Source organism: Muscardinus avellanarius, assembly GCF_963383645.1.
Source record: "Muscardinus avellanarius genome assembly, chromosome: 2".
In the NCBI taxonomy this organism is placed as follows: domain Eukaryota; kingdom Metazoa; phylum Chordata; class Mammalia; order Rodentia; family Gliridae; genus Muscardinus; species Muscardinus avellanarius.
The window spans coordinates 130311250-130339018 of NC_137787.1; the positions used below are offsets into that span (position 1 = coordinate 130311250).

General features: G+C 39.2%; 1 protein-coding gene across 1 annotated transcript in view; it reads left to right on the forward strand.

The window, feature by feature from the left end:
- Positions 1-27769, forward strand: part of BRCA2 (BRCA2 DNA repair associated) — a gene marked incomplete at both ends in the record, with an annotated part of 65769 nt that overhangs the window by 25886 nt on the left and 12114 nt on the right. Inside the window, 10 exons of the mRNA XM_080689437.1 lie at positions 924-1019; positions 1646-1712; positions 12335-12771; positions 14612-14793; positions 17128-17315; positions 21843-22013; positions 22478-22832; positions 23763-23918; positions 23991-24135; positions 26386-26507. Of these exons, the coding sequence (XP_080545563.1) occupies positions 924-1019; positions 1646-1712; positions 12335-12771; positions 14612-14793; positions 17128-17315; positions 21843-22013; positions 22478-22832; positions 23763-23918; positions 23991-24135; positions 26386-26507 (1919 nt within the window). The remainder of the gene's footprint in view (positions 1-923; positions 1020-1645; positions 1713-12334; positions 12772-14611; positions 14794-17127; positions 17316-21842; positions 22014-22477; positions 22833-23762; positions 23919-23990; positions 24136-26385; positions 26508-27769) is intronic.

Consider the following 27769-nt stretch of genomic DNA (forward strand, 5'->3'; position numbering starts at 1 on the left):
TTTGGTAGTTTTAAAAATTAGTTTTCAAGCTGGGCGTGGTGGTGCACACTTGTAATCCCAGTACTTGAGAGGCTGAGACAAGAGGATCACGATTTGCAGACAGCCTCAGCTACTTAGTGAGATCTTGTTTAAAAATAAAGAATAAAAAAATAGGGCTGGGGGTGTAGCTCAGAGGTAGAATGCTCCTGGGTTCCATCTCTAGTACTGCAAAAAAATAAATAAATAAATAAAAATCTATTCTCTTAATTTATGGATCTATATAATAAATTTATCCTAACTCATATAGTCTGTTAAATAGTGGGATATTTCATTTGTTTCCTTTTGTGTGTGGTACTAGGGATTGAACCCAGGAACACTCTATCCCAGCTTTTTTTTTTTTTTTTTTTCTTTTTCTTTTTTGAGACAGGGTCTTGCTAAGTTGCAGAGGCTGGCCTCAAACTTGTGATTCTCTTACCTCAGTCTCCTGAGTTACTGGGATTACACATATTCTCCACCAGATCTAGCCAAATAATGATGTTTCTTAAATGTCCAAAAAGTATTAGAGCCAGGAATGGTGGCACACACCTGTAATCCCAGTATGTGGGGGGCTGAGACAAGAGGATCTCAGGTTAAACAACAGCCTGAGTCAGCAACCAGCAAGACCCTAAGAAACAAAATAATGTAGGGCTGGAATATAGCGTGGAGTTAGAATGCTCCCGGATTCAATCTCTAGTACCACAAAAAAACCCAGAAAGTATTAGAAATTAAATTGTTAGCAAAATATAAATTTTTCAAAGTAGAATGCTACTTAAGTTATAATATGTATTTTTTGTTTAACATAGTATAATAATACTTTTGTTTTTTAAAAATGGATTACAGGCTTATAAAAAACAAAATTGATATAATAATTTACTTTACAGACATGTTTGAACATTTTTTTTTAGGAGAGCCCCCAATCAAAAGAAGCTTGTTAAATGAATTTGACAGAATAATAGACAATCAAGAAAAATCCTTAAAGCCTTCAAAATGTACTCCAGATGGTAAAATTTGCTTTTTATTTATATCTTGTCCCCCTCTGTAGATTTATGTTAGCTTTCTCAGTTATTTTTGGTACATGTATTGGAAGAGACTTTACAGTATAATTTAGTTTAATTGAACTGTTTATATTTTGTTTTATTTGTTAAGTGGACTTTTTCATAATAGTGCCTATAATTGGAAAGTATGAAATGATTATAAAATAACCAGGATTTTGATCACTACCATTTCATAAAATTAGGCTTTCCTAAATCCATGATAACATTTATGAACATTTTGTGTGTGTGTGTGGGGGGGGGGTTACTGGGGATTGAACCCAGGGCCATTTTGCCTCTAAGCTACACCTGCAGCCCTCTTTATTTTTTTGTTTTGGAACAGGGTTTCTCTAGGTGACTGAGAGTCTACTACATTGCTAAGGATGGCCTCAAACCTACAATCCTCTGTCTTAGCCTTCCAAGTACTGGGATTATAGTTGTGTGCCACTCTGTCCAGTTTGCACTGAAAGTTTTAAAGTCTATAATTGTCTTCAAATTTTTGTGTGAATATTTATATTAACAGATGTAATAAACAAATAGAAAATAAAAATCCCCTATTATATATTTTCATTAATGGATAATGTAATTTTTTCTAGGCATAATAAATGACAGAAGATTGTTTACCCGTCATATTTCTTTAGAGCCAATTACATGTGGACCTTGGTAAGATATGTTTAATTTTTTAATTCTTTTTTTTACTTTTTATTGGTACATTGTAGTCATACATGTTAATGGAGTACAAGATGGTGGAGGTAGACATGCATACATCACCCAATTAGCCCTTACCCAATTCTCTCCCCCTCCCTCCTTTCCGTGTTTGGATTAGCAGTTGACTTTGAAATCTTGGTTAATATACATCATGAACATTAGAGAATTTCCCTCTTCCCACCTCTCATTACCTCAGTTAGGTAGACTTTTTTGCTCATCGATAATATCTCCTTTTTGGTCTAGAGTTCCTCCTATAACCCATTTTCTCCCTAGCTTCCACATATTAGGGAGAGCATTTGATTTCTTATTTTTTGTGACTGACTAATCTCACTTAGCAATAATGTAATTGTGCTTTTCTTTATGGCTGGGGAAAATTCCATTGTGTACATATCTCATAATTTTGTAATCCATTCATCTGTTGATGGACATCTTGGATGGTTCCACAGTTTGGCAACTGTGAATTGTACAGCTATGAACATAGATACACAGCATTTGTTTGATAGTTTGGTTTCTATTCTTTTGGGTAGATACCCAGAACTGGTGTGCTGGATCATATGGTAAGTTCATTCGCATTCTTCTGAGGATCTTCCATATTATTTTCAAAAGTGGTTACACTAATTTGCAGTCCCACCAACAGTGTAATAGAGTTCCCACTTCTCCACATCCTCACCAGCATTTGTTGCTGTTTGTGTTTTGAATGTTAGCCATTCTAGTTGGAGTTAAGTGAAATATCAGGGTAGTTTTGATTTGCATCTCTCTGATTGCTAATGATGTTGAGCATTTTTTCATTCATTTATTAGCCATTTGAATTTTTTCTTTCATGAAGTATCTATACTTCATACTTTTATACTTTATAGTATAAAAATGGGTTCACTTGCCCATTTTTTGATTGGGTTATTTGTTTTTTTACTGCTGAGTTTTTTGAGTTCTCTGTATATTCTAGATATTAGTTCTTTATCAGAGGAGTAGGTGGCAAAAATTTCTACCATTCTGTTGGCTCTTGGCTGATGTTCTTGATAGTTTCCTTTGCTGTACAAAAGCTCTTCAGTTTCATACAATCCCACATATTGATTTACCTTTTAGTTTGTTATGTCTTTGAGGTCTTGTTGAGAAAGTTTTTACCTGTGCCTTTGTGTTGCAGTGTTGGACCTATGCCTTCTTCAAGGAACCTCAATGTCTCTGGTTTAATTTCTAAGTCTTTGATTCATCTTGAATTGACTTGTGCAAGGTGAAAAAGTGGAATTTATTTCCATTTTTCTGCATATGGTTACCAATTTTGCCAACACCATTTGTTGAAATGGCTACCTTTTTTCCAGTGTATGTTTTTGGTCCCTTTGTCAAAAATCAATTGGCTGTAAGTGTGTGCATTTGTTTCTGAGTCTTCTATTCTGCTCCATTGGTCTATGTATCTGTTTTTGTTTTCTGTTCTTTGTTTGTTTGTTTGTTTGTTTGTTTGTTTTTGCCAGTATTATACTGTTTTTATTACAATGGCTTTGTAGTATAGTTTAAAGTCAGGTATTGTGATTCCTCCTGCGTGGTTTTTGTTGCTGAGAACTACTTTGGCTATTCTGGGTTTTTTGTTTTTCCGAATGAATTTAAAAACTGATTTTTCTATGTCTTTAAGGAATTACCTTGGTAATATAATGGGTATTGCATTGAATATGTAGATCACTTTTGGTAGTATGGCTACTTTGATGATAATCTGCCTATCCATGAACATGGAAGATCTTTCCATCTTCTAAGGTCTTCTTCAATTTCTTTTTTCAATGTTTTATAATTTTCTTTGTAGAGGTCTTTAGCCTCCTTAGTTAAGTTTATTCCTAAGTACTTTATTTTATTTTGGTGGGATATCCTGAGTAGAAGTGCTTTCTGGATTTCTTTCTCAGTGGATATATGGTTTGTCATACAGGAAAAGCTTCCAATTTTTTAAGATTGATTTTGTATCCATTGATTTTGATACCATTATGGTATCATAATGAATTTGTTGATCAGTTCTGTAAGCCTTGTTTGTTGGATCTTCTAAGTATAGTACCATGTCATCTGCAAATAGTGAAAGTTTGAGTTCCTCTTTTCCTATTTGTATTCCTTTGATTTCCTCTTCTTGCCTATTGCTCTGGATAGAGTCTCAAGTACTGTATTGAAAAACAGTGGTGATAATGGACATCCTGTCTTGTTTCAGTTTTTAGGGGGAATTCTCAAAGCTTTTCCCCATTTAATAGGATGTTGGAGCTGGGTGTGGTGGCGCACGCTTGTAATCCCAGCATTTGGGAGGCTGAGATAGGAGGATCATGGTTCAAGGACAGCCTCAGCTACCTAGTGAGGCCCTTTGCAACTCAGTGAGACCCTGTTTCAAAATAAAGAGTAAAAAATAGGGTTGAGGGTGTAGCTCAGAGGTAGAATGCCCCTGGATTCCATCCTCAGTACCGCAAAAAAAAATAAGATGTTGGCTGTAGGCCTATTGTAGATTGCCTTTATGATGTTGAGGTATGTTCCTTCTATTCTGTTTCTCTGCAATGCTTTAAGCATAAATGGATGTTGATTTTGTCAAATGCTTTTTCAGGCTCTATTGAAATGTTCATGTGATTTTTGTCTTTGGTTCTGTTTATATGATGAATTACATGGATTGATTTTCATATGTTGAACTAGCCCTGCATCCCTGGGATGAACCCTACTTGGTCATGGTTTATCATTTTCTTGATGTGATTTTGAATGCATGTTGCTAGTAATTTGTTTAGCAGTTTTGCATCCAAGTTCATGAAAGATAAAGGCCTGCAGTTTTCCTTCCTTAAATTAACTTTATTTGTTTTTTGGTATTAATGTGATATTGGCTTCATAAAATGTATTTGGGCTACCGGGCATGGTGACACATGCTTGTAATCCCAGCGCTTGGGAGGCTGAGACAGGAGGATTGCACAGGTTTGAAGCCAGCCTTAGCTCCTTAGGCCCTCAGCAACTTAGTGAGACCCTGTTTCCAAAATAAAAGTATATAGGTCTGGGAGTGTAGCCCAGAAATAGAAGGGTGTTGTGTTCCACCCTCAGTACCACACACACACACACACACACACACACACACAAAAAAAAAAAAAATAGGGCAGCAGGTATAGCTCAGAGGTCTAATGCCCCTGGGTTACATCCCCTAATTCACAAAAATAAATAAATAAATAAATAATAAAATGTATTTGGGAGAGCCCCTTTTTTCTATTTCACAAAATAGATTGAGGAATATCGGGATTAGCTCTTCTGTAAAGGTTTTGTAAAATTCACTTGGGAAGCCATTTGGTCCTGGGCTTTTCTTTGATGGTAGGCTCTTTATTGCTGTTTCAATCTCTTTGATCTTATTGGTTGGTTTAAATTTTCTATATCTTCTTGACTCCATTTAGGAAGGTTGTATTTATAAATTCCTTCAGCTTCTGTTTTTCATGGAAGATTTTTATTTCCTCATCTAATTTGAGAGTTTTGCTGGATAGGAAATTTTTGGCTGGAAGTTGTTTTCTTTCAGAGTTTGAAATATGTTACTCTAGGTCCTTCTGGCTTTCATGACTTGGTTAGGGAAGTCTGAAGTGATTCTAATTGGTTTGCCTCTGAATGTCACTTGGTCTTTTGTTTTTGTTGCTTTTACGATTTTTTTCCTTGGCTTCTACATTGGTCAGTTTGATTATTATGTGGCATGGTGAACCTTTTCTCTGATCTTGTCTAAAGGGGGTTCTATAAGTTTCCTATACCTGTGTATTGACCTCTTATTCTATGTCTGGAAATTTTTCTGGTATTACTTCTTTGAAAAGATTGTTGATCCCTTTGGTTTCACCTTCTATTCCCTCTTCTATGCAAATTATTCTTAGGTTAGCTCTTTTAAAATGGGCCCATATTTCTTCAATGTCCAATTCATGTTGTCAAATTGTGTTTTCCAAGTGATCATCTTCTAGGAGCGAGTTTCTATTCTTCATGTGGTCTGATCAATTGTTTATAGTTTGAACTGATGCCTTCACTTCAATGATTACATCCTTTTATTTCTTTCAGACTCTAAATTCTTTTCAGAAGTCCTATATTATTTATACAGTTAGATTCCTCATGTGACCTGGAGATCTCTGCAATTCTATGTTGTTATGTTTTGGGATTATGGGAGCTTATTACTTCCTTGTTATTCCTACTTCTCATGACTTCAGAAGCTTGTAACTGTTTCTTTTGGCAGATTTCTCTCAGATTCTAGGTGTCATCTGGTATATCTAAGGGCAAGTTATGTTGTATTCAACAGTGAAGGTTGAGTGAGGAGAAAAGTGAAGTTGTAAATGCAGGAATACAGTAAAGCCATAGATAGAATCAAATAGACTGAGAGTATGAGTTTGGTAAGGTAGTATATAGTAGAGATTAAAGATAGCGAATATTTAGTAGTATTTTAGTAACCAATGTAGAGTTTTTAGTATAGTGATATGAAATGGATTTAATACAAGACGAAGAGAAGAGAGAAAAAAAAAGAAAAGTGATGGAGAGAAGAGAATAGGTATAGACGAGGGAAGAAGCTTGGGAGAAGGATTGGGAATAGAGCAATCAAACAAGTGTACACACACGAACACACACACACACACACACACACACACACACACACAAAATAAAGCAACCCTACAAATACATGAATATTCAGCTGACTGGGCCTCTGCAGTCTTTTTGTCTGCAGACATCAAGTGCCACCGGCAGCTTTCCTGCTGCAAGCCTGGTTCTGAGTCTATCTCATTCTATGCAGATGGCTGGTATCAGTGGGGCTGGATCTAGTGTTAAGTGTAGATCATCCTCCATGCTTTCCACAGATGTGGAGTCTCGGTCTCTCTCTGCCTCTGTAGATGGCAGGTGGCTCTGAGTTTAAACTCAATCTAAGTGTCTCTTTTCTGCACAGCTTAGGCTGGGCTGATCTAACTTCCCCCCATTCATCAAGATTGGGTGGTCTGTGGTAATCCCAGAAATCCTACTAGTTGGATCTAGTCTTAAGTGTAGTTCTTCCCCCACACTTTCTACTGATGCAGAGCCTGAGTTTGTCCGAGCCTCTGCTATGTCCAACAGCAGACTCCATCCCCACCTTTGCCAGTTGAACTGCAAAATCTCAGACCCAGGGAGTTTATGGAGGCTGCATGAGTTCCTAGGGACGCCGTTCTGGGCGGTCTCCCACAGGGACCACGCCCTCACTTACGGTGTTAATGAGTGCTGGTCTCCATCTCGGAAGGGCATGGTAAGCTTGTCTGCCAGTGCTGCAAGTTGTAGACTCTATCCCCACCTTCGCCGGGTTGAACTGCAAAGTCTCAAACCCAGGGAGTTTATGGAGGCTGCGTGAGTCCCTGGGGCACAACGCTGGGTGTTCTCCCATGGAACCACAGCTTCACCTACTGATAGGGATTGAGTGGTGTTGCTGAGCACTGGTCTGGATCTCTGGAGGGCGGAGTGAGCTCTGCTGTCACTGCTGCAAGTTGTAGCTGGTGTTTGTGCAGGAGGAGATGATGGCTTACAATTCCAATAATCTTTAGCTTACTTCAGGTCCTTGGTTGTTTTCCTGTTTCTCTCTGGAGTTGGGTGTAGTGAGGCAAGATGGCGCCTCTGTGGTGCCCACAGCCACGAGGCAGGCAGATTTATTTTCTGCTCTCTGATTGGTCTTTTAGCCTTTTTGTCCTGACACCTTTGTTCTTTTTAAAGTTGTGTTTTCTGGCATTTGTAAGAACACTGTTTTTAAAGCAACCAAGATCGAGTGTCAGCAGGACTGGTATATGCTGCTTCCCTTGGTCACCATCTTCCTGGAACTCCCTAATTCTTAAAATTCTAATACAATATAGGAAAATGTGGTTTTTTAAAAATTATCTAAGACTAATGGTAATATCAGTCAATCTTGTATTAAGACTACATCAGTATTTTGATAGTATTTTTATAGTGGTGTTTATATTGTTATTTCATTTTTTAGTTTCATGGCAGTTTAGCAGATTAGACAAATACACCAGATCTCAATTTTACAATGTACTGAGATTGAGAAGGATTAAGAAAATATTTAAAATCAATTAACAAAAGATGGCAGATATTGAAAATATCCTTTCTAGCCGGGCGTGGTGGCACACGATTGTAATCCCCACGCTTGGGAGGCTGAGACAGGAGGATCATGCAGGTTTGAAGCCAGCCTCAGCTGGCTTAAGAGACCCTGTCTCCAAATAAAATATAAAATAGGTCTGAGAGTATAGCCCAGAGGTAGAGGGCCCCTGGGTTCCATCCCCAGTACCACAAAAAAAAAAAAAAAAATCCTTTCATCTCTCCTTCCACTCTAAACCCCACTAAAATTGCCAAGAAAATTTTCTTAACATGATTCCCAAGGACACTGGTTAAAAGAAACAAAAATTTGGAAGCCAAAAACATGAATGACTTATCAATCCTACAAAAGCTAAAACCTGACATCAGAGCAAGTAGGGAACCTACCCGTTCCCCTGAAGAATTTGAGGAAAGCTCAAAGTGGCAGCAACATGTACTTCTCATGCTAAGGCAGAAAATAGGAGCTGGGCATGGTGGCACACCCCTGTAATCCCAGTACTTGAGAGGCCAAGACAGTAGGATCACAGGTTCCAGACCAGACTCAGCATCATTGAGAAATTCTCAGCAACCTAGTGAGACCCTGTTTCAGAAAGGCTGGGAATGTAGCTCAAATATAGAATATTTGTGAATTCAGTCACCAGTATGAAAGAAGGGCAGGTATTTATCACTCTGCCTCAGAAAACCCAAAGCTTATTTTATTTATTTATTTATTTATTTATTTATTTATTTGTGTGGTGCTGGGGGTGGAACCCAGAGGCTTTTCTACCTCCGGGCTATACTCCCAGACCTATTTTATACTTTATTTGGAAAAAGGGTCTCACTAAGTTGCTGAGAGCCTCACTCAGTAGCCGAGGCTGGCTTTGAACCTGTGCAATCCTCCTGTCCCAGCCTACCAAGGGCTATGATTACAGGCAGGCGCCACCATGCCTAGCAACCCAGTTATTTTATGGAGCAGATGAATTGGAATTCTAATTTAGAGAGGGTTGAGGCAAAGAGAGACTGACTATATACAGTTGAGGAAAGGGTACTAGAAACAGAAATTAACTAAAATTCTGTATATCCAACAGTGAGGCTCCTAGCTTTCCCACATTTGGCTCCCAAATGCTGGCAGTAGACTAGAAGATTTGTGGGAATGTGGGGGAGGACATTACCATCCCAATAAAAAAGATCTGAAAATAGTGCAAATTAAGAGTACTCAAATGAAACGGCTTAGGCAATCATCATGGTGAAGGCAACAATTGACAACCCCTGTCAGGACATGGGACTCAGTCAGCTATTTAGTGCTTCTCTTTAAAATGAGAACAGAAATAATGAAGGGTTATTGGGAATATGATGACACCAGTAAATTAACTCAGTAGAAGGAGCAGATGATAAAAGAAAAGTACCCAGAATGTAGGTCAAAAAAAAGAAAAAAGGATCAAAAAAGGTTTGGGAAAATATCTAGGAAGTCCTTTGGGTCTAGCATCTGAAAGTAGAGCTTATGAAAGAAGGAACAAAGAGAAAGAAATTTGTTAATGAATTTAAGATAGATATAGTACTGAAGACATGCATTTTCTTGACTTAAAAGGCCTATTTGGAAGCTGGGCGTGGTGGCGCACGCTTGTAATCCCCGTGCTTTGGAGGCAGAGGCAGGAGGATCGTGCAGGTTCGAAGCCAGCCACACTGGCTTAAGAGACCCTATTTCCAAAATTTAAAAAAAAAAAAAGTATAAAATAGGTCTGTAGCCCAGAGGTAGAAGGGCTTCCAGGAACCCCAGTACCACACACACACAAAAAAAAGGACTATTGGATGAGCACATAAATAAATAGTACCCATATTAAGGTATAGTCTTGTGAAACTTTAGAACAGTAGGGGTAAAGAATTACCTTAAGTTTTTCAAAAGGGAAAAAAAAATCAGGCTTCAAAAAAGTTTCAAGAGTCATCATAGTGGCCAGTTATAGTGGCACACACCTGTAATCCCTTTACTTGGCAGACTGAGACAGAAGGATCACAGGTTCAAAGATAGCTTCAGCAACTTAGCAAGACTCTCAGAAACTTGGCAAGATCCTATTTCAACAAAAAAATAAAATAGGGCTAGGAGTGCTCAAAAGCAGAATACCCATGTTTGATCCCCAGTAAAAAGAGCCATAGTAGTATGAATTCTTTTATCATCAATGATAGAAGATTATAGATTTTATAATGTATAAGAAAATGCCTTCAAAATTCTGAGAGAAAATTATTTTCACCCTAGAATCCTATCACTGACCAAAATACCAGTTGAAGAGTGAAGGTAGACAGGCTGGGGGAAGTGCTAGTATATGTGAGGCCCTGGATTTGATCCTTAGCACTGCATAAAACAAATGTGTTAAGGATGGACTTTTCAAGTACAAAATAGCAAAAGATTTATCCTCCATGCACTTTCCCAGGAAACTACCCAAAACAAGTGCATAAATGAGAAGAAAGATGTAGAGTTCAGTGTAGAGGCAGGAATCTCACAGGATGGTATTAAAGGGAGATCCCAGAATCACAGAAGAGATGCTAAGCCTAGAGAAGCAGTCGGGCTACTTTGGAGCAAAATAATACAGAGGGCCTCAGAAAAGTTTGCCTACATGGTAAAAGTAAAGCAGTACTTAAGTGACTTTTGTTTTTGAGATGGGGTCTCACTAAATTACCCAGGCTGGCCTTAAACTAAGGATATATCTTCCTGCTTTAACCTTTCAAGTAGCTGGGATCATAAGAGTATGCAAGCATGCCAAGCTAAAAAATACATTTTTTCTTTTCTGTTTGTGGTGCTAGGGATCAAACTCAGGGCCCCATATATACTAGCATGGATTCAACCACTGCAGTATTTCCTACGTCTGTGTAATTTGATGTTTAAGAACCTTCTTGGCCATGCTTGTCATCCCAGTACTTGGGAGGCTGAGACCGAAGGATTGCAGGTTTGGGGTCAGCTTCAGCTAGTGAAGTCCTCTGCAACTTAGTGAGACCTTATTTCATAATAAAGAATAAAATATAAGGTTGAGGCTGTACACCTTGAAGGTAGAATGCCCCTAGGTTCAATCACCAGTACCGCAAAAAAAAAAAAAAAAAGAAAGAACCTTCTTGGAAGGGTGGGTGCAGTGAAGCACACTATAATCCTATTTCTTGGGAGTCTAAAATAGGAAGACCGCAGGTTTGAGGCTAGTCTCAGCAATAGCGAGGCCCTAGTTCAAGAAATTTAAAAAAGCTGAGAGCTTAGCCCAGGGCAGAATGCCCCTAGGTTTGAATTCCAGTAAAAAATTTATAATACATGTATTTGAAAGAGTAGTTCTCTGATTTCTGATTTCAGTTCCTTTGGAAAGATACCCAGGAGTGATATAGCTGTATTATATGGTAGATTCATTCCCAGTTTTCTGAGGAATTGCCACACTGGTCACCATAACAGTTGAACTAATTTGCAATCCCAACAACAATGTAGAAAAGTTTCATTTTCCCCACATTTTTGCCAACATTTGTTTTTTGACTTCTTGATGATTGCCATTTTGATTGGGGCGAGAATCTCAGTAGTTTTGATTTGTATCTCCCTGATTGCTAATGATGTTAAGCATTTTTTTCATGTATTATATGCATATCCATATTTATAGCAGCACAACTAACAATAGCCAAATTATGGAACCAACCTAGGTATCCATTAACAGATGAATGGATTACAAAATTATGGGAAATACACACAATGGGAATTCTACTTGGCAATAAAGAAATTATGTCATTTGCAGGAAAATGGAAGGACCTAGAGAACATTATATTAAGTGAGATTAGCCAGTCACAGAAAGTGAATGATCATATATTTTCTCTAATAAGCAGAAGCTAGGGAGTAATTGGAATACCAGAGGGACTCCAGAGGAGAAATCTCAGTGGAGCCAGGGAGATGGTCTGGGAGAAGCGGAGGGGAAATGAGGATCAATGAAGGAAATACTACCATTGGCTTTTTTTACATATGTGAAAATACCAGTGTCAGTCTTAGTACCTTGTACAGGGAAGGGGGAACAGGAAGGGGATGGGGGGGGGCAACAAGCACTGTGTGCATGTATGCCACTGTCAATATGATTTACATTAGGATATGAAGCTATAATGCACCAATAAAAGTATATTTTAAAAAAGAGTAAGGCTCCTGAGGAGACTGAGGTACTAGATGGGGTCAGGAGTTATGGTGAAGGTCGAAGCCATAGAGGATAGGCAGGCAGTCCTCTGGTAAAGAGGTAAGAAAGGAGTACTGTGGTGGAACCTGAGCGAACACGCTGAGAAGGTCCTTCCTTCACAGGCTCTCTTCTCTCCTATGATGCAGGTTGTAAAATCAAAGTCTGGGAATAAGTGTGAGAAATAATCGTAACCATGAAAAACATGGCACTGCTTTGGAAAGGCAGCCATGATGAACCCAAAACGGTTAGCAGAAGAGAACTGCTGTGTAGTACTTGAGGGTCTGCACAAATGGCATATTCAAAAATATTTGTATGTGCACACTTATGGCAAAATAACCAGGCTCAAATCTTCTCTCCCCAATGTAGCACAACTAAGGAACAGCAAGAAATCCAGAATCCAAACTTTACTGAATCTGGTCAAGAATTTCTGTCTAAATCTCATCTTAAGGAGCACCTGACTTTGGAAAACTCTTCAGACCGTGTCCCAGTTTCAGTACAGCCATTTTATAAACTCCCTGCTACAAGAGATAAACAAATGATATGCACAATAAGCACAGGCAAATCGACCAAAGTTTTCGTCCCACCTTTCAAAACTAAATCACATTTTCGTGGAGATGAGCAATGTGTTAGCAAGTCTGTTAATTTGGAGGAAAACAAACAAAAACAAAAAGCCATGGATGAACATGGCCAAGATGATAGTGAAAATAATATCCATGACAGTGAGAGGCAGCATTCCAGCAGAAAGAGCTCCAGTCCGCCAGCAGCAGCTGTTGTTCTCACAAGCTGTGAGGAAGAGCCTTCAGGTACTGTGAGACAAGTCTGTGATCCATTTTTGCCTTTTGATTAGATATTTCTTTTTATTTTATTACATTGCGTCCTGAAGGATCTCCTCATTTTGTAGGGATTGATAATTTCAGAACCTATTTGTGTGTGTGTGTGGTCCTGGGGATTGAACTCGGGAGTGTTTTGCCTCTGAGCTACACCCCTAGCCCCTATTTCTCTATTTTATTTTTATTTTTTTTTTTGTGTGTGTGTGTGTGTGTGTGTGTGTGTGTGTGTGTGTGTGTGTGTGTGTGTTACTGGGAATGGAACCTAGGGGCCTTCTACCTCTAGGCTACACTCCCAGACCTATTTTATTTTATTTTTATTTTTTTCTCTTTTTGGTGGTACTGAGGGTGGAACCCAGAGGCTTTCTACCTCCAGGCTATACTCCCAGATCTATTTTAAACTTTATTTCAAAACAGGGTCTCACTAAGGTGCTGAGAGCCTCACTAAGTAGCTGAGGCTGGCTTCGAACCTGTGCGATCCTCCTGTCTCATCCTCCCAAGCACAGGGATTACAAGCATGCACCACCACACCCGGCTCCCAGACCTATTTTATATTTTATCTGGAAATAACAGGGTCTCACTAAGTTGCTAAGAGCCCCACTAAGTAGCTGAGGCTGGCTTCAAACCTGCACGATCCTCCTGTCACAGCCTCCCAAATGCTAAGATTACAAGCATGCGCCACCATGCCCAACTTTCCTATTTTATTTTTGAAACAGGGTCTCACTAAGTTGCTGAGGCTGGCTTATGATTTTCCTGTTTCAGCCTCCCAAGTACTGGGATTACAGGCATGTGCCACCACACCTGGCTTCAGAACCTTTCTATAAATCCAGAGATTAGGTTTAAATTCTTTTTTCTTTTTTCTTTTTTGGTATTGAGGATTGAACTCTGGGGCATTATACCCACACCCCATTTTGTGTGTGTGGTACTGGGGATTGAATCCAGAGACATTCTATCTCTGAGGTACACCCCCAGCCCTATTATTTTTTTGGAACAGGGTTTCACTAGGCTGCTGAGAGTCTCACTACTTACTGAGGCTATCCTCAAACCTGTGATACTCTTATCTCAGTCTCCTAAGTACTGGGATTACAGGGGTATGCCACCATGCCTGGCAACAACCCTTTTTTGAGACAGTATCTTGTTAGGCTGTTCTTAAACTTGTAATACTCCTTCTTCAGCTGCCCAAGTACTGTGATTATAGGTGTATGCCACAGTGCCTGGCTTAGGTTTGAATGATTCCAACGTGTGTGTGTTTTGTTTTGTTTTTTCAAAGATAACTGCTTGTCAACTCTTGTTAAAAAAAAAAAAAATCCGACATATAATTTCAGACTGCTATTAATGGAATGTATTCTGTGTGTGTGTGTGTGTGTGTGTGTAGCTAGGGATTGAACCCAGGGGCATTATACCCCCAGCCAAATTTTTTATTTTTATTTTTTTTAAATGGTCTCACTAAATTGCAGAGTCTCACTAAGTAGCTAAGGCTGGCCATGAACCTGGATCCTCTTGTCTCAGCCTCCCACATATTGGGATTACAGGACTGCAGCACCACACCCAGCTAATGGAGTATCTAATTTTCTTCCAAAATTGAGTAAAAGCAAATTCCAAATTGAATATAATTTTATATTCAATTATACAATTTTACAAGTAAAAAAAAATTTTAGTAGAAATTTTTTTAATCCCTGAAGATTTGAAAGTGATAGAGGCTCCTTTTTTCTCTGCATGTAAAATTAGAGTAAAATGATATGTGTACTTTTATAAAGCCAGAGTTACACATTATAAATTTACATCCATTTTATTTTTTGTTAATAATCTTTAACAGATTTAATTGTAAGCCTCCAGACTGCCAGAGATTCACAGGATATGCGAATTACAAAGAAACAAAGGCAGCGCATCTTGCCACAGCCAGGTAGTCTCTATCTGGCAAAAACCTCCACTTTGCCCCGAATCTCTTTGAAAGAAGCAGTAGGAGGCCAAATTCCCTCCATGTATTCTCCTAAGCAGGTACGCTTTTGTCTACAATATATTAATAACTTTTAGAACAACTTCTATTTTTTTTTTTTTCTGGTACCAGGGATGGAACCCAGGGCCATTCTACCTCCGAGCTATGCCCCCAACCCTATTTTTTTATTCTTTTTATTTTGAAACAGGGTGTCACTGAGTTGCAAAGGGCCTAAGTAGCTGAGGCTGTCCTCGAACTGCGATTCTCCTGTCTCAGCCTCCCAAATGCTGGGATTACAAGTGTGCACCACCACACCCAGCTTTATATTAATAGCTTTTATAGCAAAGGGTAACTATTTTATTAATGACTATCTGCAAATGGTTTGAAGAAATTAACAAATTCCTGCCAAAATAGATGAATAAAACCCTCCTGCTTCCTAATCAACCTGTGGCAGCCTCCCTCTCTGCCCCGCCTGCTTCATCCTTTCACTGTGATTTGTGCTCCAAATTGCTGGTTTTCCTTCTCCTTCAGATCTGATTTGTTTTGTAACTACGTTTTCTTTTTTTTCTTTCCTTTTTTTTTTTTTTTTTTTTTTTTTTTTTTTTTTTTTTAGGTAGCTCTGGGAATGGAACTCAGGGGCATTCAACTTCCAAGCTACACCCCCTGCCCTTTTTATTCTTTATTTTTAAACAGAGTCTCACTAAGTTGTGGAGGGCCTCACTTAAGTAGCTAAGGCTGTCCTCGAACCGCAATCCTCCGGTCTCAACCTCCTGAACGCTGGGATTACAAGCGTGCGCCACCACACCCGACTGTAACTAAATTTTCTTAACTAAGCATTAAACTAGTCACCTTGATTTTTAAGTGTGAATAACTGGTAGTTGTGAACCTTGTAAAAGCTATATTACTGAGATTTTTTTCTTTCTGATACTGAGAGTTTAGCCTAGGGGCATTCTACCTCCAAGCTATACCCCCAGCCCTTAATTTTTATTTTGAAACAGGGTCTTGCTAAATTTCTGAGGGCCTCACTAAGTTGCCAAGGCTGACCTCAAACCTATGAACCTCCTGTTTCAACCTCCCAAGTACTGGGATTATAGGTGTGCGCTGCTACACCCAGCTTGTTTACATTTAACAAGAGGATTCTGGATAAGCCACCCTTATCTGGGTAGAAGTGTTTGCAATGGAGAGGTGGAGATATCCTTGGCTAACATTTATTGAGACTTTTCTATGTATTAGGCACTTTTAGCATTTTACATGCATCAATTGTGTCTTTCTTAGTCCTCACAACAACCCTACAAAAAAAGCAACATTATTTTGTTATCATTTTGCAAATGAGAAAACTGAAGCATAGAGGGTTAGGTTAACTGCCCTCGTGTAGCCAGTAAGTGGAAGAGCCACTGTTCCAAAGCAAGGGTCTGACTCCAGAGTCAGCACTGCACAGAGGAAAAGGCACATTGGGTTAGGCACACTGGGGTAAAAGGAATCACCCCAAAAGTAGGCCAGGCCTGTGTAAAATACTTGTACTTTTCTCTCTTTTCTCACTTCTAAACTTTTGAACTTAAGAGATTTCATAAATTTTTTATCCCCACAGTGCCTTCCTGTGGCATATTTAGCAGGAGACATAAATATGGGGGGAGTGCAATAGACTTTTAAATATATATATCATTTATACAACATTAACATTTTTGCTTTCAGTAAAGAAGCTTTTGTTTTTGTCTTTTTGGGGGAAATGTATATGGTGCTAAGGATCGAACCCAGGGCCTTGTGCATGCTAAGCACATACTCTGCCACTGCACTGTACTTCCAGTCCAGATAAGTATCTTTATAGCGAATAGTTTGGGGGTTATTTATTTTGTGGTGCTGGGCATTGAACCCAGGGACATGTTTATCTCCAAGCTACATCCCCAGCCCTATTTTTTATTCTTTATTTTGAAGCAGGGTCTCACTAAGCTCTAGAGGACCTCACTAGCTGAGGCTGGCTGAGAACCTGCGATCCTCCTGTCTCAGCCTCCTAAGTACCGGGATTATAAGCGTGCACCACCACGCCCAGCTTAGTTTAGAATTTAAAAGAAAAGTTTGCCGGGCGTGGCGCACGCTTGTAATCCCCGCGCTTGGGAGGCGGAGACAGGAGGATCGCGCAGGTTCGAAGCCAGCCTGGCGTAAGAGACCCTGTTTCAAAAAAATATAAAAATAGGTCTGGGAGTGTAGCCCGGAGGTAGAAGGGCTTCCAGGAACCCCAGTACCACCAAAAAAAAAAAAAAAAAAAAAGAAAGAATTTAAAAGAAAAGTTCTTGGTAAATGCAGCTTGGGTTTGTCATTATTGTTTTTATTCTAGAAAATGTTTATATTGTTTGGCTGGTGCTTATTCTTTATTATATTTTCTTGTTTATTTTGTGCAGCTCTATGCATCTGGTGTTTCTAAACATTGCATAAAAATTAACAGCAAAAATGCAGAGTCTTTTCAGTTCCACACTCAGGATTATTTTAGTAAGGAAGATTTATGGGCTGGAAAGGGAATACAGCTGGCTGATGGAGGATGGCTTATACCTGCCAATGATGGGAATGCTGGAAAAGAAGAATTTTACAGGTAGCGTGCAGAACGAGACTGCGCCTTTATATACTCTGTCATCTCACCCTTCCTCACATTTGCCTTTGTCTTATCTTTCCTTCTGTCTCTTGAACTAAAGAGTTGGCTAAAAATCAAATTTTTGTACATTGAATCATTTTAAGTGCATTGTGGTTCAGTAGGCATTTGGTTAAAAATCCTTTCAACAGCAAATATAGTTTATCCTAAAATTTAATGAACTGGGTTTTTTTTAATTGACTATTTTCCTTATGTGTTTAAAAAAAGAAAAACTGATAAGAAAAGTTAAAGGGGTTTTTTGGGGTTTTTTTGTTTGTTTTTTGTTTTTTTTAGTGCTAAGGATTGAACTCAGGGCCTTTCTACCTCTGAGCTACACCACCAGCCTTTTTTTATTTTATTTTTAAATTTTGAAACAGGGTCTCACTAGGTTACTGAGGGCTTTGCTGTTGCTGAGCCTGGCCTCAAACCTGGGATCCTTCTGTCTCAACCTCCCAAATACTGAGATTATAGGTGGGCACCATCATGCCTGGCTGAAAAGTTAATTTGCCCTTATAGGAGGACCTCCACACATACACACACATTTATGTCATATTCTCTTTTGTTGTATATTATAATAAATAAAAATTTAAATGCTAAAAATTAAGGAAATGTTTAAATACCAGTACTACTAAATAACTAGAGTATCTTAGGGCTTTAAAACATCAGTAATTTAGGAACTGTATAATCATTTTTTTCTGTGTTTGTGACCCTGGGGATTGAACACCCCAAGCCATACTTTATTTTTATTTGGAAACAGGGTCTTCCTGGGTTCATGATAGTCTTACTACTTGTTGAGGCTGTCCTCGAATTCGCTATTCTGTCTCAGCCTCCCAAGTTCTGGTATTACAAGTGTGTGCCACCATACCTGGCTATAACCGCTGCTCTTTTTTTTTTTTTTTTTTTTTTTTTTTTAACCTAGGGACATTTTACCTCTGAGCTATCTCCCCAGCCATATTTTTTATTCTTTATTTTGAAATAGGGTCTCACTAAGTTGCGGATGGCCTCACTAAGTAGCTAAGGCTGGCTGTGAACCCTCAATTCTCCTATTTCAGCCTCCCAAGTACTGGGATTACAAGCATGTACCACCACAACCAGCTGTAGCCACTTCTGATTCTAATGTTTATACAAACATAACTTTAATTTTTTTTTGCGATCAGGATGCCTTCAGCACCCTTTTTTTTAGTTATTATTATTTTAAGCTGGGAGTGGTGACGCACACTTGTAATCCCAGCATTCAGGAGGCTGAGACAGGTGGATCACAGTTTATGGACAGCCTCAGCTATTTAGTGAGGCCCTTTGCAACTCAGTGAGACCCTATTTCAAAACAAAGAATAAAAAAGAGGTCTGGGGTATAGCTCAGAGGTACAATGCACCTAGGTTCCATCCCCCAGCCCTCTTTTTTTATTCTTTATTTTGAAACAGGGTCTCACTGAGTTGCAAAGGGCCTCACTAAATAGCTGAGGCTGTCCATTAACCGTGATCCTCCTGTCTCAACCACCTGAATGCTGGAATTACAAGTGTGTGCCACCATGCCTGGCTCCAGCACCCTTTTTAAAAATCTCTACATCTTTCTAAAATTAATAGTTTAGGAACAAAGCAAAACTTTTTTTCTGACGATTTTTTAACTTTTGGGGAGTATTTTGAAATAAAAATCCTATTACATCTCACATGTGTCTTAAGTAACATCTGTTATGAACTCTAGTAGGAAAGGTATAGTAAAGCAATTCTGTTATTTTTTTCTAAACAGACTGCATAATGTGCAGTGAGTGGTTACCTTGTAGTCAGGAGGCCAGGGTTCATGAAGTTCTGTTGGAGTGCTTATGAATTGTCTTTCAGTCATTCATTGAATGTTTTTTGAGCATTGACTACTACTATTCTAGGCACATAGCGTAACAAAGCAAAACAAAAAATTCCTCCCCTGATGAGCCTTATGTTCTATTGGGGTTGGAAGGCACAGAAAAAAATTAAAATATAGAAAGGCATATTTTTAGAAGCTGATAAGTACTTTGAAAATAGATAGAAAGGTAGTCAAGGAAGAGCTACAGTTTGTAAATAGAGTAAGTCGGGAAGGCTTTGCTAAGTCAGTGACTTTTAATTAATGGCCTGGAAGGTAGCAGAAGGAGTAAGCATAGGACTGTCAGGGGAAGTGTTGCGGGCTCTCAGTGGGGAATATGCTTTTGAGGTATTTGAAGAACAAGAAGTGGGTTAGTGTAGCTGGAATGGAGTGGGGAGGAGAGTCGCTATGGGCCAGGTAGAAAAGGAGGACCTCAGACTGTCACGAGTACATTGGGTTTTATTCTTTAACTAGCAGTTTTTACTCTCAGTAACAAGGTTTAAAGCAGAGGGTGATGTAATCTGACTGACTTTTGGAGAAACAACTGGCTACTTGGGATTGCCCTGTGAGTATGGGCAAGTATGGGAGCTGAGAGAGAATGCAGGAAGCCAGTGCAGTAATCCAGCTGCAAGTTGTTTGCTGGGACCAGGGAGGTAGCAGTTGGTGAGAAAGATTTGGGATCTGGGTGTATCTCAAAGGTGGCACCATTGGGTTTTGCACGAGGATGGGTGTGGAGTACAAGAGGAGGAAGAGTGGCTCTAAAGAACCTAGCCTCAGGAGCTGGAAGGTAAAGTTACTGTTAACCCTACCAGAATTGAGAAGAACAAGGTGAAAGGGAAGTTCAGAGTTCAGCTTTGAATATTTGAAGTATGAGATATGATATAAACATCCAGGTGGAGATGGTATGTCTGCAGTAGGATATGCAAATCTGGAGTTCACAGATGTAGTATATGCCAAAGAAATTTGTTCGAGAGTTGTTAGTATATAGATGGAACTTAATGCCATGAAAAAGAGACAGGAACAGAGTGACCAGTTAGCAGTGAATGCAGAAGAGTACAGTGTGCTGCCTGCCAGGGGAAGGTGGCATTTCAAGGATTAGAGAATGGCCAGCTGAGATAGTCGCTGCTGGTAGGTCACGTCAGATCAGGTCTGAGAATTGGCTGCTGCATTTAGCACAGTACAGAGGGCATTTCTAACCTTAATAAGAATTGCTGTACTAAAACTAAATACTTACCTCAACTCATACTAACCTTTAAAAAATGCAGTTTAAAGGGCAATTTCAGAAGAGGATCAGGAATGCCAGAGAAAAGGCAGAGGAATAGAATCAAAGAGTGTTAGTTTAGGCTTGTGTGTTTTAAGGCAGAAAAAAAAAGACTTTTTATGTTGATATTATAGGCAAGTAGAGAAGGAAAACATTAATGATGCATGTTGGTGCGTGTGTTTGCCATCAGAAAGCTAAAATTCAAGTTAATCATCTTGCATAAAGAGAAGAGGTTTGCTCACAGGCTCAGTTCTAGAGGTTCTAGTCCAGGACTGGCTGGCCCCATTGCTTTAGAGCCTGTGGCAAGGAAGCACATGACAAAGCAGAATTGCACTTCAGACTGCCAGGATGCAAGGGAGGAAGAGAAAGGGGCCAGGGTCTGGCTCCCCTTCAAGGACATGCCCCCAAGGACCCGAAAACCTCCTGGTAAGGAATTAAGTTTCAACATGAATTTTTGGAGGAGCAGGAAAAGGGTCAGTACCTGGAGGAGGAAGTAGAATCCAAAGGTGTCAGTTTGGGCTTCTTTTTGTATTTGAAGGTAGCAGAAGAAACCTTTTCTTAGCTGCGGTATACCACCCAGTACAGAGGAGGACCCTAGTGCTGCAGGAGAGGAGGCATTTCCTGGATGAGTGGCCTTGATTCAGCAGCAGAGGGTGGGAGCTAGTGCCCAGATGGCTCCAGAAGGTGAAGCAGAAGACTGCAGGTTCTGAAGGGGGCTTATGGAAGTCTCTTCTGATTCCTCTGTTGTCTTAGTGCTGAGGGTAAGAATGAGAAAGAAGGAGGAATTAGAGATTAGAGAAGAAAAAGAACGAAACTATCAAGGAAATGTGAGGGAAGGTCATTCTCAGGTGTGATTTTAAAACCATTCTCTAGTAAGAAAAAAAATCTAAACTGTAATTATTTTAAATTAACAATCTTCATTTTCCAGAAAGAACTCTGAGTCAAAAGTCATTGTACTGACTGTTTTGATAAGTAGAGTTTTTATTAGTATGTTGCTTTGATGAATGTTAAATAAATTTCTAAAATTATATGGTTTATAGTTCATATGTTTACTCATAAAAACTCACTGAATAGCCGGGCGTGGTGGCGCACGCTTGTAATCCCCGCGCTTGGGAGGCAGAGACAGGAGGATCGCGCAGGTTTGAAGCCAGCCGCGCCAGCCGCGCGCGTTGGCTTAGGAGACCCTGTTTCCAAATAAAAATGTAAAAATAGGTCTGGGAGTGTAGCCCGGAGATAGAAGGGCTTCCAGGAACCCCAGTACCACAAAAAAAAAAAAAAAAAACCTCATTGAATAATCTTGAACAAGCACAAGATAGTTTTTTGTACAAAGAAAGGCTGTTGTTGGATTTAATATCTTCCAATGTGTTTTTTATTATATTGTTGTATATTTGTTCAGGGCTCTGTGTGATACCCCAGGTGTGGATCCAAAACTTATTTCTAGAATTTGGGTCTATAATCACTACAGATGGATTATATGGAAATTGGCAGCTATGGAATTTGCTTTTCCTAAGGAATTTGCTAATAGATGCCTAAACCCAGAAAGAGTGCTTCTTCAACTCAAATACAGGCAAGTTTAAAGGACTACATTTAGTAATTATATACTGGGACATGGTTTAGGATCTGCAGTCTGACTCCATGTCAAAGATGGTGCATGGGCCTGTTCCCATCCCAACGCTGCTGTCGGTGTTGTGGGGAGCTGTTCTCTGGCCACCTCTCAGCCCCACCTAAGAGATCACACGTTTCTATACTTCCTGTTTCTCTCTTTCCACATCCCCTCTTCAGCTTAGCATGTAAAGATGTGAATTACTAATTCAATTCATTGTTTGGATATTGCTAATAAAGCATTTTTACATTTTTATTTTTCACTATTCATATTTTAATAATATAAAACAATGTATTTCTAGCTTAAAATCTTTACATTTTTTCAGCATTTCTTTGATAAATTGATTTTATTTTTAATTATTCAGTAAGTGTTTACAGTTAATTCTAGAGGCACAATTCCTAAAATAGACATTTTCTTTTTATATTTAGATATGATATAGAAATTGATAGAAGCAGAAGATCAGCTTTAAAAAAGATCATGGAAAGGGATGATACAGCTGCAAAAACACTTGTTCTCTGTGTTTCTGACATCATTTCATCGAGTACAAATATAGCTGAAACTTCTAGCAATAAAACTAATAGTGCAGATAGCAAGAAAGTGGCTATTATCGAACTTACAGATGGTTGGTATGCTATCAAGGCCCAGTTAGACCCTCCCCTCTCAACTCTCCTAAAGAGCAGGAGACTGACTATGGGTCAGAAGATCGTTATCCACGGAGCAGAACTGGTGGGCTCTCCTGATGCCTGCACGCCTCTTGAAGCCCCAGAATCTCTTATGTTAAAGGTAAATTAATCTAATGCACACTCTGGGTAAGAATCTGTCACCGGAGAGGTTTTAATTTACTTGTGTCAGTAAGAGTGCTATACTTTTGAAAATGTACTGATAATCTTGATTATCTGTCAGAAGCAAATTATTCCGATACTCTGTAGTGTTCGGAGAAGAACCAGAAATACTTTTTGAGTTAAATACATTTCTAGTTAAAGAGCAAAAATAAACTTGCACTATAATTGTTTCTGGGTACCCATATTCCTTACTGCCATCGTATCTTCGTATCTTTGCTTCTACCCTAATTACTTAATCCATTCCCTATTGCATTGTGATCAGAGAGTTCAATTTTAGTGGCACTCAATCTAAGAATGTCCTTCATTGAGTTTTAGAAAATTTTCTCATAATCGTTCTTTTATAAGTTTTTTTTTTTTCTGGAACTCCCACTCTTTTCTCCTGTTTTCTATTTCCTTGTCTTCCCCTCCCCCTCTTTCTAGTACATGCTGTGGGATGGGGGGGGTACTTGGGATGGAATCCAGGGCCATTCTTCCTCCAAGCTACACCCCCAGCCCTATTTTTTATTCTTTGAGACAGGGTCTGAGTTTCAAAGGGCCTCACTAAGTAGCTGAGGCTGGCCACAAACCCAGATCCTCCTGTCTCAGCCTCCCAAGTATTGGGATTACAAGCGTGCACTACCATGTCTGGCTATGAGAATTATATTGAGAACACTTTCATTTTTGTACAGATTTTCTACTTTTTACAAATTTTCATGAGACATTTCAAAGTGCCTATTTTTAAAGCCTCCCTAAAAATGTAAGAATTCTGAAACAGAACTGAACATGCATTTAACTTCTAAACTGATTTATTTATTAATTTTTCTAAAGAATTCTGAAACAGAACTGAACGTGCATTTAACTTCTAAACTGATTTATTTATTAATTTTTCTAGATTTCAGCTAACAGCACCCGGCCTGCTTGCTGGTACACCAAGCTGGGGTTCCGTCCTGACCCTAGACCTTTCCCTCTGCCCTTGTCAACGCTGTTCAGTGACGGAGGAAACGTGGGTTGTGCTGATGTCATTGTTCAAAGAGTGTACCCAGTACAGGTGAGCTATTTTCTTGAAACTTACTGTATTTATTTTTTTGAAACAAATAATCTGAATGTTCCTTCTCTACAGTGGATGGAGAAGACATCATCTGGACTGTATGTATTTCGCAGTGAAAGAGAAGAAGAAAAGGAAGCAGCAAAGTATGCAGAGGCCCAACAAAAGAAACTAGAAGCCTTATTTACCAAAATTCAAGCAGAATTTGAAGAGCGTGAAGGTAAAGGGAACTCTCTGTTACAAAGTGTTATTTTTCATGGGAGAACAAAGTTTTGGAAACCTTTCGGGGGGGTTGGGAACGTTTTACCTCTGAGCTACACCCCAGCCCTGTTTATTTTATTTATTTATTTATTACTTATTATACGATACTGGGGATGGAACCCAGGGGCACTCTACCTCCGAGCTACACCCCAGCCCTTTTTTTATTTATTATTTTGAAACAGGGTCTCACTGAGTTGCAAAGGGCCTCACTAGTAACTGAGGCTATCCTTGAACCATGATCCTCCTGTCTCAGCCTCCCAAATGCTGGGATTACAAGCATCTGCCACCACACCTGGTTTTATTTTTTATTTTGTAGCAGGATCTCACTAAGTTGCTGAGGGCTTTGCTAAGTTATTCGAACCTATGATTCTCCTGTCTCAGCCTCCCAATTTCTGTGATTATAAGCATGTACCTGTAAACCCAGGGGCATTGTACCTCTGAGCCACACCCTTAGCCTTATTTTATTTTATTTTATTACTTTGAAATGGGATCTCACAAGCTGGGCAAGGTGGCACACACTTGTAATTCCAGTACTTGGGAGGCTGACTGACCTACTGAAACCCTGTTTTCAAATAAGACATAAGATTGGGATGGAGATGTAGCTTGAAGGTAAAATACTTTGGGCTTAATCCCCAATACAAAAGAAAAAAAAGAAATGGGATCTCATTTAGTTGCTGAGGCTAGCCTTAAACCTGCAATCATCTTGTCTCAACTTCCCAGGTACTGGAATTACAGGCCTGTGCCACCATGTCAGGGTAGAGACCTCTAATTTATTTATTTTGTGTGTGGCGGGGGTTGGGAGGTCTGGGAATAGAACCCAGAGGCATTCGACCTCCCTGCTCTGTTGTTGTTGTTGTTGTTGTTGTTGTTGTTGTTGCTGTTGTTCTTTATTTTGAAACAGGGTCTCACTAAGTTGCAGAGGGTCTCACTAAAGCTGAGGCTGTCTGCGAATGACAATCCTCCAGTCTCAGCCTTCCAAATGCTGGGATTACAAGCATGCACCCCCATGCCCAGCTTGGGACCTCTAATTTAATATTCATAGTTAAGTAAATTGTCTTTGAGTAATAATTACATTGTTTTCCTAATTCTGAGTCTGGATTTTTAAAAAAAATATTATTACAAAGATAAACATAGAATTTTATATAAAAATTAATACAGCAGGGCATGGTGGCACACACTTGTAGTCCCAGCATTCAGGAGGCTGAGACCTGAGGATCGTGGTTCATGGACAGCCCCAGCTGCTTAGTGAGGGCATTTGCAAATCAGTGAGACCCTATTTCAAAATTAAAAAAAAAAAAAATAGGGCTAGGGATGGAACCCAGTACTGCAAAAAAAAAAAAATAAAATAAAACATTATTACACGGATAAACATGGAATTGACCTTGAATTATCACTGCTTCTATTCAATATAAATTTCATTTTATTTATTTATTGTTGTGCTGGGGATTGAGCCCAGGGGCATTCTGCCACTGAGCTAAACTCCCTGCCCTTTAGAACATTTTTTTCTATTTTGAGACAGGGTTTCACTGAGTTGCTGATGCTAGCCTCAAACTAGTGATCTTCCTGTCTCAGTCTCCCAGGAACTGGTGTTACAGGTGTGGGCCGCCACTCCTGCCTAACGCTGAACTTTTAGACACTGAGAATTATCTTGGACAATGAAAGATGATATGTCCTCAGCAATTTTCACTACCTTTAAGCAAACTCCCTCTTAAGCTTCAGGACTAAAGTATCTAGAGGATCATTTTTTTGGTATTAGGAAAAGAAGAGCAACCAGAGGAAAGGTGTGAGGTTATTTTTTACCCTAAACCATTTCTCTTCTTCCTCAGTATATAACTTTATATGTTTGTCATTGGCTTTATCAAGGATGAGGACTTGCTACTTGTGTGACACCATTTAATAATAAGAATCATAGGAGTTTTATGTTTAAACTACATACTTTTTTGTTGTTGTTTCGATGTTGGAGATTGAACCCAGGGGCATTCTACTCTGAGCTACATCTCCTACTCTTTTTATTTTAGGGTATCACTAGGTTGCTGAGAGTCGCCCTAAACTGTGGAGGCTGGCCTTGACTGTCATCATAGGTTTACGTCACCAGGCTCGTCTTGGGTTTTTTATCTCCTTTTTTCAGGTGCTTTTGTGCTTTCTCCTCAAGTTTTCATTGTTCTTAAATTTTTGGTTTAGCTAATTAGTGATGCTTTTTTTCTCCTAGAAAACACAACAAAACAGCGTATGCCATCCCGTGCACTGACAAGGCAGCAAGTCCGTGCTCTGCAGGACGGCGCAGAGCTTTATGAAGCAGTGAAGAATGCGCCAGACCCAGAGTACCTTGAGGTGAGCAAGGAAGAAGCCGAGGGAACCTTGGTCCTCATCCTGGGAGCTGGCGGCTCCTTGGCCTTGTAGGAAGCAGAACATGGAAGTGCTGCACCTTTCAAAAGGAATGAGTTTCTGGTGTCCTGGGTGGTGTGCCAAACCAGCATGGGGTATGTATGTATGTGTGTGTGTGTTCCTGGGGATCGAACCCAAGGGCATTCTACCTCTGAGCTATATCCCCAGCACTTTTTTTTTTTTTTTTTTTTTTGAAGCAGGGTCCCACTAATTTGCTGAAGGCCTCATTAAGTAGCTGAGGCTGGCCTCGAACCTGCAGTCCTCCTGTCTCAGCCTCCCAAGAACTGGGATTACAGTTGTGCGCCACCACGCCTGGTTTTGGTTCTTGATAGAGGATAGAAAGTTAATGGATTTCATATTAGGTAAAAAATGATTCATAATGTAGACAAAGGTTGTTTATTTTTAAGATAAAACAAGTATTTTCAAATAATTTTTTTTATTTTCATGTTCTCCACTTTCTCAAGTCCTACTTACGTTTTTTCTTAAATTTCTACCTTAAGAGTATTAGGGTAGGAAACTTTCAAAAGCATTAAACTGTTTAGAAATAGCCCAGGCTTTAAAATCATAACTTTACCATTTATTAGCTAAGGAAATCGGGAATAAAACAGCTAGAAAATGGGCATAAAATATGTTGTGTTAGGATCAAACTAGATACTATTTTTAAAAGTTGTATATGAATATTGGTTACCCTTTTTTTTTTTTTCCAGTTTTGGGAATAAAACCCAGGAGCATTCTACCTGCAAGCTATACTCCCAGCCCTTTTTTTTTTTTTTTTTTTTCATTTTGAAACAGGATCTCACTGAGTTGCAAAAGGCCTCACTAAGTAGCTGAGGCTGTTCTTGAACCGTGATCCTCCTGTCTCAGCTTCCTAAATGCTGGGATTATAAGCATACACCACCATGCCTGGCTTATTGGTTGCTATTTTTAAACATCACTTCATGTAGTAAGATTAGCTACTTCCTAAATTAAAATTAGACATCTTGATGTCTTAAATAATTATTGCAAATTCTAGGATAACTTTGCTTGATAGGGAGGAGGAAGGATATTTTAAAGAAATTCCTTGTTGTTTATTGATTAATTTCACTTACTTGATGATTTAGTTCTTGTGACTATAGTCTTAACTATAACCGATATTCCACCAGTTGTGTGAGCAGTGATGTTCTGAATAGAACTCCCTCGTGTCTCATATGTACAGCTTGGGCTCTTGT